Source organism: Tauraco erythrolophus, chromosome 2 (assembly GCF_009769465.1).
Source record: "Tauraco erythrolophus isolate bTauEry1 chromosome 2, bTauEry1.pri, whole genome shotgun sequence".
In the NCBI taxonomy this organism is placed as follows: Eukaryota; Metazoa; Chordata; class Aves; order Musophagiformes; family Musophagidae; genus Tauraco; species Tauraco erythrolophus.
In genome coordinates this window covers 70,644,316-70,659,873 of record NC_141466.1, presented here as the reverse complement: position 1 = coordinate 70,659,873, position 15,558 = coordinate 70,644,316, and the positions used below count along the sequence as shown (strand labels likewise).

The 15,558-nt window shown below is 47.8% G+C and overlaps 1 protein-coding gene across 3 annotated transcripts in view; it reads right to left on the bottom strand.

Moving 5' to 3' along the window:
* Positions 1-15,558, bottom strand: part of KIF13B (kinesin family member 13B) — a 144,422-nt gene that overhangs the window by 53,968 nt on the left and 74,896 nt on the right. For all 3 annotated transcript variants that reach the window (XM_086631449.1, XM_086631448.1, XM_086631450.1), the window contains exons 12-13: positions 5,286-5,396; positions 1,242-1,376 (exon numbers count right to left, since the gene is read on the bottom strand). In XM_086631449.1, coding sequence (XP_086487575.1) covers positions 1,242-1,376; positions 5,286-5,396 — 246 coding nt within the window. The remainder of the gene's footprint in view (positions 1-1,241; positions 1,377-5,285; positions 5,397-15,558) is intronic.

Genomic DNA, 15,558 nt, shown 5'->3' with positions numbered 1-15,558 from the left:
CAAAATGAATTTGTGTCATTAAAAAAATAAAGACTAACTGAAACACACAAAACCTACCCCATGCAAAGGGGTTTTCTCTGGAAAAGGAAAGTAGCACAGCACCACCTGAGACTTTCCTGCTGGTACTGATGGGCCAAGGCCTGTTTTCTGAGCAGGCTTTGGCTTCAGCGTACTCTTGTCACGCGTTCTCGATCAACACCACAGAAGTCAGCTCTGCCTCAATAGCTGTCAGCATCGAGGCTGATTTAGCAGCCTGAGTCATACTCTGGACACCTATGTGCAAGGCACCTGGAAAGGATTCAATTCTCCCAAAACCTCAGCTCTTTTGTCCTTTTCAATGTTTTTTCGCAGATAAAACATTGAGAAAGTTATTTCCCTTGCTTTCATTGAGACATCACAGAGCAGCTATGACTGATATAAAAAAGGATCACGTATGTCCTAACGCCAACTAAACCAAAACCATCTTTCGGCCCCATTGCTAATTCTGTGGCCGTTTTGAGAGTTACTATAGACCACTTCAAAGAGAGGAGAAAGATTTAACATGAAGCTCAAACTGCCAATGTTCTTGCACCGCTAAAGTTTTAGAACTTGCACTCTAAAACGTGGCTTAAAAGTGGTCGTTATCTCATTTCTCCTCCTGACTCCAGATCACGTCTACAGTTTGTTAAACTGGAATAAACCACTCAGATGTTTCAGTGCAGAGTCCCAAAGTCACATTAACGCGTTTTATGTTTAACATCAGCAATGGGGACTGCACATCAGCAGAAGTGCTAAGGCAGAACAAAACTTGATTTTCACTCCTGACAAGTTGCATGAAGTGGAATAAAAACACATTTTATAAACTGGAGTCAGTACTGCACATGTAGAAGCAAGCTCATTACTGAGATGCCCAGATAAAACACTCTGATGGGTAAGACTTTGTGAAAGCTGGCATAAAAAAAAAAAAACAGAAGACAGTTCATAAAAGAGAGCATCTCTAAATTTCTTTTAAAAACCAAAACAAAACCATTAAAAACCCAAACCTTCCCCTGACACAAAGAATTAAATTTGAAATAAAAAGGTTGTACTTCTATTATTTTTAATGAGGCAATAAGGCAGTGAATGCCAGAGAATGCTTTAGATAGAGAACATTATAAAAACTGCCTAAGTACACCTCTGCCAATAGCCTTAGAAGCCCACTTCTAATAAAAAACAGTACATTTTTATATATATATATTTTATATATATATATTTATTTTTACCTTCAAATAGTATACCAGAAGTTCATTGAGAGCTGGATCTGCATTCAAATTAACCAGGAAGCACTTATTATCCCCAACTTTTATTCCAGAAGACTGAAGAGATATGCCAAGGCTTTCCAACTGTTTCTGACGCTCCTGCAAGAGAGTAGCCATCAAAAAAATCAAGCTGATTGATGTACAGCCCTTCAGAAATGCATTCCTATCTGCCCAGGCCACAACACAAAACGATGGGCAGCTACTTCTGAAAAAAGTAACTCTTCTGCAATAAATTAGACACAAAAGCCTTGGTTATATCAAGCTTTGATTAACGTATCTGTAATTTCTCTCATCCTTCCACCTCTGGTCTCAGAGGGCTACGTGCTATGGGCTCACAGAGTTGCATCTTCCTAGTGAAAAATGGAAACAGCTGAGAGCAGCACACTGCAGCACTGTAGAAGCTTCTCCATGACCTCACTGGAACAGCGAAATGCTACCACAAAGACATCTCTAGAGCCCTTTATTTTCTCTTTTGAGCTAAAAAGCAACAAGCTAAGTTAAATCCCTGCCAAGTCAAGCTCCATGTCTATCTTTTATTCCAGAGCAATCAAAATGACAAAAAACTGGCAACCTGCTATTTAAGTAATGCAAATAACACTTCCTGCTGAACAAGAATAGTGGCATTTTGGATGGTGTTTTGTTCTTGTCAATAGACTTCATAGAATTCAACAACAAAGCATTACTGTGCAAAAATGTACATCTTTCAAAGGGAAGTGTTTGGGTGAAGACTAGAGCAGTGAAAGAGGAACATTAAACATTTCTGACTTAAGAACAGAAACGGATTCTTCCACAAAAAAAAAAATTAAGATAGAAGTGTTGAGAACTGTTCCCAGGATCATACAGAAACTGAAATGAGACTCACTATACACAACAGCAAACAAAATTTTAAAAATAAACACAGGAGGCCTCTCAGAATTACTAGGGGGAAGCAGAAACAGAGGAGAGTGAAAAACGTAAGTTAAAAAAAAAATACAAGAGACCTACAGGGCCTTCCCTGTGATGCCGAGACTAAAAAATAAAAATTAAAAAAAAAAAAAATTTAGCTGACATTATATAGGAATAACGCTGAAACGTTTATTACGGTTCTGACCTTTACCTACCACTCTGCTTGGTATTTAAAAACTTAGTATGTCGCACTATTCAGTATAATTCTTTGTTCAGCACTGGAGTTGTACCAGTTCTAATCAAGATTAAAATAGCCAAGAACAGCGAGCACAAGTCTCACTCAGTTTTCTCTACGCTGTCTCCCCACACACTTACAAAACCAACATAATGTCCATGTAAGGAAAAGTCGTGTGTGTGTGAGAGAGATAGAGAAAAAACAAAGAACAGAGGAAAAACTGCAGTGTGATGTCAAAGATCTCCCTTCTGATCACCAGTGCCAGGCTCTAAAGTTCACAACATTCCTTATTATCTACAGAGATAAAGAACATTTTGCCCAAAGGAGGAGTTGGCTCACAGTCTAAATCTTATAGGATTAGCTTAAAGAAAATGAGCCAGATTCTGTCAACTTTTGCTCAAGACCTAATGTTAAGTAACTTAAACACTCAAAATACATAAAAAGCATGTCAGATACTCACTGAAAATATGAAAAATTGCCTTTTGACACAGTTAGTCTTTAAGGCTTTGAATCCTTATTGCTGCTCCATCTCTACAAACTGCCTCTTCAATGGCCCTCCCTTCCTCAACGAGTTACAATTATCTTTCCATCGTACCCACCTATCCTGCTACTATTTGGCAGGAAGATGTTGGTAGATGCTGGCCAGAAATAAAATCACTTGACAAACCATGATATAAAGGTCCTTTAACCTTGGACCTGCCTAACTCTACTGTATTGGGTTTGTGTGGCAAAGTTTTTGTAACGAGGGGGGTTGCAGAGTTGGTTTCAGTGAGAAGCTGCTAGAAGTTTCCCCCGTGTTCGACAGAGTCAATGCTCCAAGACGGACCCGCCACTGGCCAAGGCCGAGCTCATCGGCAACAGTGGTAGCACCTCTGGGATAACATAGTTAAGAAGGGGAAAAAAAAACCCTGCGCAACAGCAGCTGGAGAGAAGATTGAGAAAATGTGAGACAAACAACTCTAGAGACATCAAGGCCAGTGAAGAAGGAGGGGCAGGAGGTGCTCCAGGCATCGGAGCCGAGATTCCCCTGCAGCCCATGGACAACCCCATGATAGAGCAGGTAGATGTGCCCAAAGGAGGCTGTGGGCCCATGGGAAGCCCATGTTGGAGCAGGCTCCTGGCAGGACCTGTGTCCCTGTGGAGAGAGGAGCACATGCTGGAGCAGGTTTGCTGGCAGGACTTGTGACCCCATGGGAGACCCACACTGGACCAGTCTGCTCCTGAAGGTCTGCAGACCGTGAGAAGGACCCATATTGGAGTAGCTTGTGGAAGACTTTCTCCTGTGAGAGGGACCCCATGCTGGAGCAGGGTAAGAGCGTGAGGAAGAAGGAGCGGTAGAAACAACATGTGATGAACTGACCACAAACCCCATTTCCTGTTCCCCTGCGCCGCTGGAGGGAAGGAGGTAGAGAAATCAGGAGTGAAAATGAACCCGGGAAGAAGGGAAGAGTGCGACAAAGGTGTTTTAAGACTAGAGTATTTTATTTCTTATTACCCTACTCTGATTTTGATTGGCAACAAATTAAACTAATTTCCCTGAGTCGAGTCTGTTTTGCCCACGACAGTAATTGGTTAGTAATCTCCCTGTCCTTATGTTGACCCACGAGCTTCTCGTCATATTCTTCTCCCTCTACCCAGTTGAGCGGAAGCGACAGAGCGGCTTGGTGGGCACCTTGCACCTAGCCAGGGTCAACCCACCACACCTACTGAAGATGTCAGAAAGTTCCTTCCACTGGCTTCCAAGTGGTCCTGAAACAGCCTTATACTGCACAAACACTAGTCTTTATCCCTCCACTGCAAAAAAAAATAAATCACTTCTCCTACAGCTGCAAGGATCATGAAACTCCCAGCTCTGGAACATCGTTACAGGCTGAGAATTTAAAGACAAAGGGGAAGAGATGTAAAACAAGCACCTATATGCAAACATGAAGGGAGACTGAGTCTGCAGTGCTGAGCCCATTCCTCTAGTTTTTCAACCTCCTCACACACTCAGTGCTTCTACACCTAGAAACTACTGTGCAGGATGAGAGCAGATGTTTTTTATTATTATTACTATTCCTCAACCTTATACACACAGAGGAAAATCCATGGTACTAATCTCCATTGAGAGCCAGGAGGCCCTCATAGTCACAAACAGCACTTCTTACAATGCATCTTTAAAACTAAAGTCAACACAGTTCTATTCTGATTGTGTCACCTACAAGAGGGCTTTGTATCAGATGCTCCATTTTCTCCTTATTTATTACATGCTATTAATCACTTTTCAATAGTCCTCCTCCTCACAAGCTGCCTACTGCAAATATATCCATCAGCATCTGTCTGGTAAGAATTGGAAGTGCAATAACAGTGGTGATCTGCACAATTTTTCAACGTAACCATCATATTCAATTATAGTCTGAAACCGTAAATATCAGTGAATTTGAATATCACAGAATATCAGAATCAGTGAAGAAATATTAAAACACACAGGGATTCCAAACAGTTCTACTTTTTAATATTCTGAATGCCCTTTGCCTTGTGTATTGAGGCATTCTGTACATAACCTTGCATTTAATGCTATCAGTGCTCCGTCCTTCAACACAAACAACAATTTTACTGTCTGAAGAATATAAAATCCCTACAATCCTCTCATCCATGGATTATTATTCTTTTAAATAACTTCTCCATTTGCATACAGTGACAATTTATTATTGTCACTGCAACAGTCATCTGGGAGGCACACAGCTATCACAGGAATTAGAGTGAAGCTTTTCAAAAGGGCAGTAAGCTTGACCTACTTACCCATAAATGTAGGGAGAGATTCAAACAATCTCTATGAATGACAGACAAAAGGAAACAAACCTACTCTCATAAAAAATGGGGATGAGGGGGGAAAGAAAGCAGCAAACCTGTGCTATCTCTTCAGTTTTTCTTAATTTTTCTTCCCAGGTCACAGTCATTTCCTGAATCAACTTTTCCGATTCCTCCAATCGTTCTTTTAATTCTGGTGATTTCATAGCCTGCAGAAATAAAAGCAAATAAAAGAACAAAGCTTGTTGTACTTTGTGTTTTTCACATCGCTGTCACACAGATGGGGAAAAAAGGAAACAAAATTTTACTCATTTTCTAAGGCATACTTATCAGTAAGCAAAGAGGTTTTTAGCATACATATTGCAGAATCCATCAAAAAGTTAGTTTAATTAGTTTCAAGTACAGATGCTAAAGTGGAGTTTATAAACTTCAATGTAAACCAATCACATGATACAGGCAGATATGCATAAAAATATTCAAACGCAAACTACTCTTATTTCTATACCAATATGAGTATCCCACATGATGCATAGCTAAAACTTGTTTCTGAAGATACTGCTGGTCTGGCTAGCCACCATCGTCTCAGCTGTCATTCCCTCAAAATTACAGAATCATAGAATCACAGAATGGTTTGGGTTGGAAGGGACCTCAAAGATCATCTAGTTCCAACCCCCCTGCCATGAGCAGGGACACCTTCCACTACACCACGTTGCTCAAAGCCTCATCCAACCTGGCCTTCAACACTTCCAGGGATGGGCTATCCACAACTTCTCTGGGCAATCTGGTCCAGTGCCTCACCGCCCTCATTGTAAAAACTTACTTTCCTATATCTAATCTAAATAGAGCAATGGCGGTCCCTCCCACCCCTATAAAAGACCCACCCAGGAAGCGCGAGAACAGAGCGGGAAAATGGCACGTGGCACGTCAGTCGGGGCGTGGTGTGGCAGTTTTCGCGGCAGTTTGCAAGGAACAGCGCAGGAGAAGGGCACAGTCCGTCGGTCAGGCTGCCTGCTCGAGAGGTAAGTTTATCTGCCAGCCATCAGCATCTCAGAAAAAACTCAGCCATAGTTGAGAGAGTCCAGCGTAGGGCCACAAAGATGATTAAGGGTGTGGAGCAACTCCCTTATGAGGAAAGGCTGAGGGAGCTGGGTCTCTTTAGCTTGGAGAAGAGGAGACTGAGGGGGGATCTCATTAATGTTTATAAATATGTAAAGGGTGACTTGTCATGAGGATGGAGTCAGGCTCTTCTCACTGGCATCCAATGACAGGACAAGGGGAAATGGATATAAGCTGGAACATAGGAGGTTCCGCTTAAACATGAGGAAGAACTTCTTCCCAGTAAGGGTAACAGAACACTGGAACAGGCTGCGCAGAGAGGTTGGCTGCCCAGAGAGGTTGTGGAGTCTTCTTCTCTGGAGATGTTCAAAACCTGCCTGGACGTGTTCTTGTGTGATCTGATTTAGGTGGTCCTGCTCTGGCAGGGCGATTGGACTAGATGATCCTTTGAGGTCCCTTCCAATCCCTAACATTCTGTGATTCTGACCACCTGCCGGAAGGCGAAGACCTCTGCACCCGGCAGGAGGGATGTGGGAGCGCAGGCAGAGCTCCCACAGACAGATGCAGCTGTACAGGTCTCAGGCTGCAGGTAGTGCCTGAGCCTCTCCATGGTAAGTGGTGAGAACAGCTGTGTAAGGTGCGACCAGGTGGAGGATCTGCTCGCCATGGTCGTAGAGCTGCGGGAGGAAGTAGAAAGGTTGAGGAGCATCAGGGAGTCTGAGAAAGAGAGAGATCGGTGGTGTCTGGTTCTGCCTGACCTGAAGCAAAAACAGAAAGAGACAAAAAAAACCCCAAGATAAAGGGGATTCTGATTCCTCACCCAACAAGGCAGAAGATAGTAGTCCAAAGGGAAGCCAAGAATGGCAGCAAGTCTGTGCTCGGGGCAACAGACGACCCCCCCTCCTTGCTCACCTCGCCTGCCCAGGTGCCTCTGCACAACAGGTATGAGGCTCTGGAGGTGGAAGGCCCATCAACAGATGATGGGGCTGAGGGTCCATCTGCACTGGAGGTGTCACTAGGGTCAGAAAGGACAACCCCCAGTATCAAGACCGCCTCCACAGGGAAGAAAAGATGGGTAATAGTTACAGGCAACTCCCATCTGAGGGGGACAGAGATCCAATATGCTGGGCTCACCCTGCTCAGAGGGAAGTCTGCTGCCTCCCTGGAGCCTGGGTTAAGGACATCGCTAGGAAACTTCCTAGCCTCGTATGGCCCACGGACTACTATCCTTTACTGCTCTTCCATGTGGGTGGTGATGAAACTGAAACATAGAGTCCACAGTCGATGAAAAGAGACTTCAGGGCCCTGGGAAAGCTGGTAAGAGGATCTGGGGCACAGGCTGTCTTTTCTTCTATCCTTCCAGTTGCGAGCAGTGACAGTGGAAGAAGCAGATGCATCCAGTTGATTAATATGTGGCTCCGTGGCTGGTGTCATCACCACAATTTCAGCTTTTTTGACAATGGGATCAGCCACATGGCACCAGACCTACTGGCACCAGATAGGACTTGCCTTTCTCATAGGGGAACAAGGGTCTTAGCACAACAGCTAGCAGGGCTCATTGACAGCGCTTTAAACTGGATTCGAAGAGGGAGGGGGGTAATATCAAGGTTGATAAAGACATGCTGGAAGCACCCGAAGAGCAGGAGAAAGGAATTCCAGCCGCTCCAGCCAGGAAGTCAGGTTCATCTGGGGCCCAACTTAAATGGCTCTACACTAATGCACGCAGCATGGGGAACAAGCAAGAGGAGTTAGAAATGTGTGCGTGCCTGTTGGAATATGATCTTATTGGCATCACGGAGATATGGTGGGATGAATCCTATGACTGAAGTGTCAGAATAGAAGGGTACAGGCTCTTTAGAAAGGATACACAGGGGAGAAGAGGAGCACCTCAGAACTCCTGTCCCCCTCCAGTCCTCCCAGTGCCCATGGGTGCCCTCCGTCGCCCCTGGCACCTCCAGCGTCACTAGCACCCCTGTCCCCTGGCAGCTGTGGCACACAGTTGTTGACCAGGCAGGGCTGCCCAGTCCATAAAATAGACAGAGGACTTCCAGGGATCTCGCGGCCATCTCTCCTGTTCCACTGCGCAGCCCCATCCCGCTGGCACACAGCTCACCCCATAGGGATCATCCCTGCCGCGAGCTCCCTGCTCGCCTGGCACAGAGCAGGGGCACATCAGTGCTTAGGCCTGGCTCCTGGGGTACCCTAGGAGACTCCCCCACAGACCGGCACATCTCCCTCTCATCCCTGCAGGTCTGCTAATGGCTCCATGTGGCGGCTGCTTCAACCACCCCATCATCTGCTTTGAGTGGAGAAGACCCGACCCACCTTCATCAGCCACCTTCGCAATGGGCCACAGCATTGCTGCTCCAACGGGCACTGTCCGCTGGGGACCCTCGGGCTGCGGGGTGCCCTTGGCCTGGGCACACCCACGGGCTCCCCAGGGCCAACCACAGCTGTTCAAGCCTTATGACTGTCAGGGGACAGCAGTGGCCACGTTCCCCCCAGTGCTGCCACTGTCCCTTCCCTGTAATCACCGTCTCAAGGGGCAGTACACACAGCACGGCCCATCCAGCACTGCCAATTCCTCCAGGGCACTCCTGGGCAGCAGCAGTCCCCCAGGTGATGGGATGGATAATGGCATCTCCCCAGGTGGTGACATTTCCCTGGCCAGTGATGTTTCCATGGATGACGCCACCCTCTCGGGTATTGACATCTCCCTCAGCAGTGACGTCTCCATGGATGAGGGCGCCCTCTCGGCTATGAACATCTCTCTGGGCACTGATATCCCCATGGATGACGGCACCCTCCTGAGTAGTGACAATGTTCTGCGCAGTGGCATCCAGCCAGGCAGTGATGTTCACAAGGATGATGGTATCCCCATAAGCGGTGATATCCACCCAGGCAGTGATGTCCCCATGGAGAAGAGCACCCTCCCAGGCAGTAACACACCCCTACGCAGCGACATCGCCCACAGCCACTCTGCCACCGTCCATGTCCAAGCCATCAGGGACCCAGCGGTGATTCCAGCTGGCGATGTTGTGCTGCCTGAGCAGGTGATGCTGGAAGAGGCTCTGAGGCACTTGGTTTTCTCCCTGGAGGCGCTGTCAATCAGCCAGATCTATCCCAGCAGTGACTCCATGCCCGGGGACTCTGCTGGTGCTAGTGGCACCATACCCCATCACAAGATCAGCTCACTCCGGCTGCCTGAGGAGATGGTCTTTGCTGACTAGAGTGTCCCCAAGACCTCCAAAGCCATCCTGAGCACTGAACACCTCAACACCAACAAGATGAAGCCTGAGGATTCACAGCAGGATGTGGGGACAGACCTGCCACCACCCCAGGGCAGCGTGTCTCTGCACAACACGAGCCTGGAAAAGAAATGGAAGTGACAGAATGCCTCATTGCCAGAAAAGGGACACAAGCGCAAGGCTCCCGCAGCCAGAGCTGGGTCAGGAGGGTGGGATTAGGGCTGTTGTGGGGATAAAATGGTTTTAGGGAGTGGGAGAGGGGGTCTGTTGATGATGTAGTAGTTTTTATGACTGTTTTGTTCTCAGTTTTTCCATTAAAAGCCATTTCTGCAGAAGCTCTCCGTGCCTGCATGGGAAGGGGAACGAGCGCAGTGAGCATCAGGAAATAGCACCAAAGAGGTGCAAAGGCATTGCTGAGACCCAAATCAGATCCACCACACCCCAAAGGGCACCAAGTTGTCCCCAGGGCTATGTCACTGCCAGCAGTGCAGTCAATCATGGGAGGGGTGACTCCCCTGTCCCATTCCCTAAGGGAAGCAGCCCTTTGATGGAGAAGCTGGGACATCCAGGTCTATGCAAGACTCACGGACGCAGACCCACGCATAAAGCAGCGCTGACTCCCACAACCCGGGGCATCATCCTCCCACCATGGGGCTTTGGCAGGGTGCTGTACCTACTCCCAACAACCCCATCGTGTCCCCATGCATCCCACTGCAGCCCCAGAGATGGCTCCTCCAGGCTGCTCCGGGGCAGTATTTAACAGGCACCATAAGCCACAGGGTCTGCCTGCCGTAAGGGAGAGGTAAGAACATTGTGGGGCACCATATCGAAGGCCTCCCACAAGTCCGGGTAGATGACATCCCCAGATCTTCCCTTGTCCACTGATGCAGTTGCTGCATCCTGGAAGGCCCCCGGACTAGTCAGGTGTGATTTGCCCCCAGTGAAGCCACTCTGGCTGTCTCTAAAGGGGCTGCTGAGCTGTTGCCTTTCCATTTTCTAGCTTTGCGGTCACCAGTTGTGAAGCATTTATGCCTCTCAGTCACTATTAATTTACAAACGGGTAAAAATGCACTTTCTAAAGCAGAAACATCCTTCTCGGTGAACTGCCTTGGCATTTTATTTGAATCGGGTTTAGTTCTCCTGCTACGTGTGCAAATCTTGTAAATTCTTCACTCTCGCTTCTGCCACTGTCGTTAATGCTGCTCTTCCCAAAAAAAGGCCTGGTTCCCTTTTGCCTGAAATCGCTTTTGAATTCACTCGCTGCGATAACCCCACAAACTGATTTGCTGCACACTGTATCTCCTACAACATCTCCAAGTAAACACCACACAGTTGGTGGTTTTCCATGTGCCAAGCTAATAGCTATTGTTTCATTTTGCACTTCTAATAATACCAGGGAAAGCAGAATACTCTCATTTTTATTTTGAATGTGTTGCTGCCTATCCTTGCTTTCTGCAATAGTTTCACAGCTTTTCGATATGTTTCTGTCACTATTTCTTTTAATCCTCAGATCTTATGCAGAATAGCCCATCTACATCAATTCAATCACTATGACCAGATGTGATAGTTTGATGTGGGGGGGTGTTCTGGTGGCAGGAGAGGGGATTTGCTCCCTGTGGCACCAGATCTGAGTCCCATCCCCCTCGGGGGGTTGAGCCAAATTGGCGCCTCTGCGAATTGCCCTATTTAAGTTGAGACAAAAGGACGGGAAAAGGTCTTTTGCCCAGGAGCGAGGAGAGAGGAGGAGGGCTCTGCCGTCGCTCCCGGCCGGGCGGCTGCGCGGGCCCGGGCCGGCGCCACGTGCTCAAGATGGCGCCGGGGGAGCTGCATGGGGGGCTCGGGAAGCATCTCGCTCCCGGGGTGCCCGCCGGGCCGAGTTCCCCCAGAGAGGATTAAGATCTAAGAGAAGACAACCACAACGACCAGGTCAGTCAAGATGGAGCAGGAGGAGGGGTACTGGAACTGAAGTTTTCCCTTGCAAATCGGTGTGAGATGGCAGGCAGCCCCCCTGCAGCCAAGATGTACTCGGCGGAGCAGAGGCCCACTCGTGGCCCATGGAGAAACCCACGTCGGGGAAGAGATGCCTGAGCCCAGGAGAGGTCGTGGAGCAGGGGATGCACGACGAGGTACTGTTAATAATGGGCATGGAATGCACGACAAGGTCGTGGGGGCATCTGGAGTCCGTGGGACGACCCACGCCGACGCGAGTGGCAGCAGCTCCCTAAGAGGCCGAGGCTGGTAAAGCCCGAACTGGTACAATCCATGGGGAAGGATTGCAATCCTGCGGGCAGGACTTACGCTGGAAAAGTTTGGGGATTTTTTTTCCTCGTGAGTAGGGGATCCACCGAAGCAAGGGAAAAATGGTGTAAGGACTCCTCCTCCTTTAAGTAAGGAGCGGCAGTAACAACATGGGTGAACTGACCTGCACTGCCCCATTCCCTGTCCCCCTGCACCGCCGGGGGGAGGTAGAGCCAGGAACGAAAGGAAACGGGGTGGGGAGGTGTTGTTTTAAGATCTGGCCTTGTTTTCTCTTCGTCCTCTCAAGCAACCAGTTTCGTTCCCTTGTGTCTCTTGTTAAGTAACTGTTAATAAATTGTTTTGTTTTAAGAAAAAAGCCTGAGTCATGTTTTGCCTGGGACCGTGGTTGGTGGGTGCTCCCTCTCGGTTCTTGTCTTGACCCTCAGTCCAAAAACCACGACACCAGAACTGTCAGGAGAGCTCAACAGGTTCTGATGTTCAAGTGTTCATAATTTCTAGTTGACATACCCCTCCTGGTTTGAAAATCTGATTCCACATGAGGATCCAGATGCTCAACACTTCTAACAAAAGTTCATTTTGTATATAGAATTCTCAAACTCTCTTGAACAACTTACAATGGAGGCTTAATGTGTCTTTTACCTTGATGTAACAAAACACGCTTGTTCTTGTTGTCCACAGTTGTCTTCACGTGTAATGGAGAGCAGAGAAAAACACTGCAGAGTTTTCTTCAGACCAGAACTGCAAATAATATGCAGCACCCACTGCTCAGTCTGAGCGAGGGCAAAGCCTATGGCTTAGGCACAGAAACTGCCCTACCGTTGCTTCTAGGATGATGTATCCTTGCTGCATCCAAAGCAGCGTGCTCAGCAGGTCCAGGGAGGGGATTCTGCCCCTCCACTCTGCTCTCTGGAGACCCTCCCCTGCAGTGCTGCGTTCAGATCTAGGGTCTCCAACATCAGAAGGACATGGAGCTGTTGGAGCGGGTCCAGAGGAGGCCACGAAGATGATGCGAGGGCTGGAGCACCTCTGCTATGGAGACAGGCTGAGAGAGTTAGGGTTGTTCAACCTGGAGAAGAGAAGTCTCTGGGGAGATCTTCCAGCAGCCTTCCAGTACCTAAAGGGGCTACAAGAAAGCTGGAGAGGGGCTTTGTACAAAGGTGTGTAGAGATACGACAAGGGGAAATGGCTTTAATTGAAAGAGGGGAGATTCCGATGAGATCTAAGGAAGAAATTATTCTCCAAGTGAAAAATTTCTTTCTTATATCTAATTTAAATCTCCCCTCTTTCAGTTCAAAGCCATTACCTCTTTTCTTATCACTACATATCCTTGTAAAAAGTCCCTCTCCAGCTTTCCTAAAGGCCTCCTTTAAGTACTGGAAGGCTGCTAGAAGATCACCCCGGAGCCTTCTCTTCTCCAGGCTGAACAGCCCCAACTCTCTCAGCCTCTCTTCATAGCAGAGGTGTTCCAGCCCTCAGATCATCCCTGTGGCTTTCCTCTGGACCCACTCCAGCAGCTCCATGTCCTTCTTGTGTTGGGGACTCCAGAGCTGAACACAGTATTCTAGGTGGGGTCTCACGAGAGCAGAGTAGAGGGGCACAATCACCTCCCTCGACCTGCTGCCCATTTGGATGCAGCCCAGGACACGGTTGGCTTTCTGGGCTGCCAGCACACATTGCCAGCTCATGTTGAACTTCTCATCCACCAGCATTCCCAAGTCCGTCTCTTCAGGGCTGCTCTCAATCCATTCTCCGCCCAGCCTGTACTTGTGTTTGGGATTGCCCCGACCCACGTGCAGGACCTTGCACTTGGTCTTGCTGAACTTCATGAGGTTCTCACAGATCCACCTCTCCAGCCTGTCAAGGTCCCTCTGGATGGCATCCCTTCCCTCCAGCATGTCCACAACACCACGCAGCTTGGTGTCATCTGCAAACTTGCTGAGGGTGCACTTGATTCCACTGTCCATGTCACCAACAAAGATGTTAAACAGCACTGGCCCCAGTACTGACCCCTGAGGAACACCACTCGTCACTGGCCTCCACTTGAACATTGAACCGTTGACCATAACTCTTTGAGAGCAACCACCCAGCCAATTCCTTATCCACCGAGTGGTCCGTCCATCAAAACCATGTCTTTCCAGTTTAGAGACAAGGATGTTGTGTGGGACAGTATCAAATGCTTTGGACAAGTCCAAGTAGATGATGTCAGTTGCTCTTCCCCTACCCATCAATGCTGTAATCTCATCATAGAAGGCCACCAAATTAGTCAGGCAGGATTTGCCCTTAGTGAAACCATGTTGGCTGTCACCAATCACCTCCTTATTTTCTATGTGCCTTAGCATAGTTGCCAGGAGGATCTGCTCCATGATCTTGCCAGGCACAGAGGTGAGACTGACTGGCCTGTAGTTCCCTGGGTCTTCTTTTTTTTCCCTTTTTAAAGATGGGGGCTACATTTCCCCTTTTCCAGTCAGTGGGAACTTCACCAGATTGCCACGACTTCTGAAATATGATGGATAGCATCTTAGCAACTTCATCCCCTAGTTCCCTCAGGACCTGCGGATACACCTCATCAGGTCCCATGGACTTGTCCACCTTCAGGTTCTTTAGATGGTCTCGAACCTGATATTCTCCTACAGTGGGCAGTTCTTCATTCTCCCAGTCCCTGCCTTTGCCTTCTGTGACTTGGGCCATGCAGCTGGAGCTCTTGCCAGTGAAGACTGAGGCAAAGAAGTCTTTGAGAACCTCAGCCTTCTCCATATCCCAGGTAGCCAGGTCTCCCGTTTCCTTCCGGAGAGGGCCTACATTCTCCCTAGATCTCTTTTTATCACTGACATATCTATAGAAGTTTTTCTTGTTGTCCTTGATGTCCCTGGCCAGATCTAACTCTATCAGGGCTTTAGCGTTCCTAACCTGATCTCTGGTTGCTCGGGCAATTTCTCTGTATTCTTCCCAGGCTACCTGTCCTTGCTTCCATCCTCTGTAGGCCGGCCTTCTTTTTGTGTCCTAGTTGGTCCAGGAGCAACTTGTTCATCCATGCAGGCCTCCTGGTGTTCCTACCTGACTTCATCTTTGTTGGGATGCACTGCTCCTGAGCTTGGAGGAGGTGATCCTTGAATGTTATCCAGCATTCTTGAGCCTCTCTTCCCTCCAGGGCTTCACCCCATTGTACTCTACCAAGGAGATCCCTGAAGAGGCCGAAGTCTGCTCTCCTGAAATCCAGGGTAGTGAGCTTGCTGAGCACCCTCCTTGCCTCCCTAAGAATCTTGAACTCCATGATTTCATGGCCACTGCAGCCAAGGCTGCCCTTGAGCATCACGTTCCCCACCAGCCCCTCTTTGTTGGTGAGAACAAGGTCCAGCAAAGCACCTCTCCTCGTTGGTTCCTCTACCACTTGGAGAAGGAAGTTATCATCAATGCATTCCAGGAAGCTGGCACTTAACAGCTCAGTCACATAAACTGCCACGCCATCAAAATATTTTTATTGTTCATTTTCATATGGTCTGATGGGTGTGATTTTTTCATTCCATAACAAAGATCAAGGCATCCAAGGTGTCCTGGTTGTGCACCTCTATATAGGAATTTTACAGAGTGGATATCAAAAGAAGCCTTACGATGTGCTTCTGGACACTGGAATTCAATTTCCTTGCTAAACCATCACAGCTCTGATTTTTTTTTTGTAAAATAATCAAAGACCCACATTTCATTCAAGGGATAAGAATAAGAAGATACCCTCACAGCCACCCATCAGACACTCCAAAAACTGAAACATCATCAGCATTTTTATACTACATATATTTACTTCCTCCAGTCT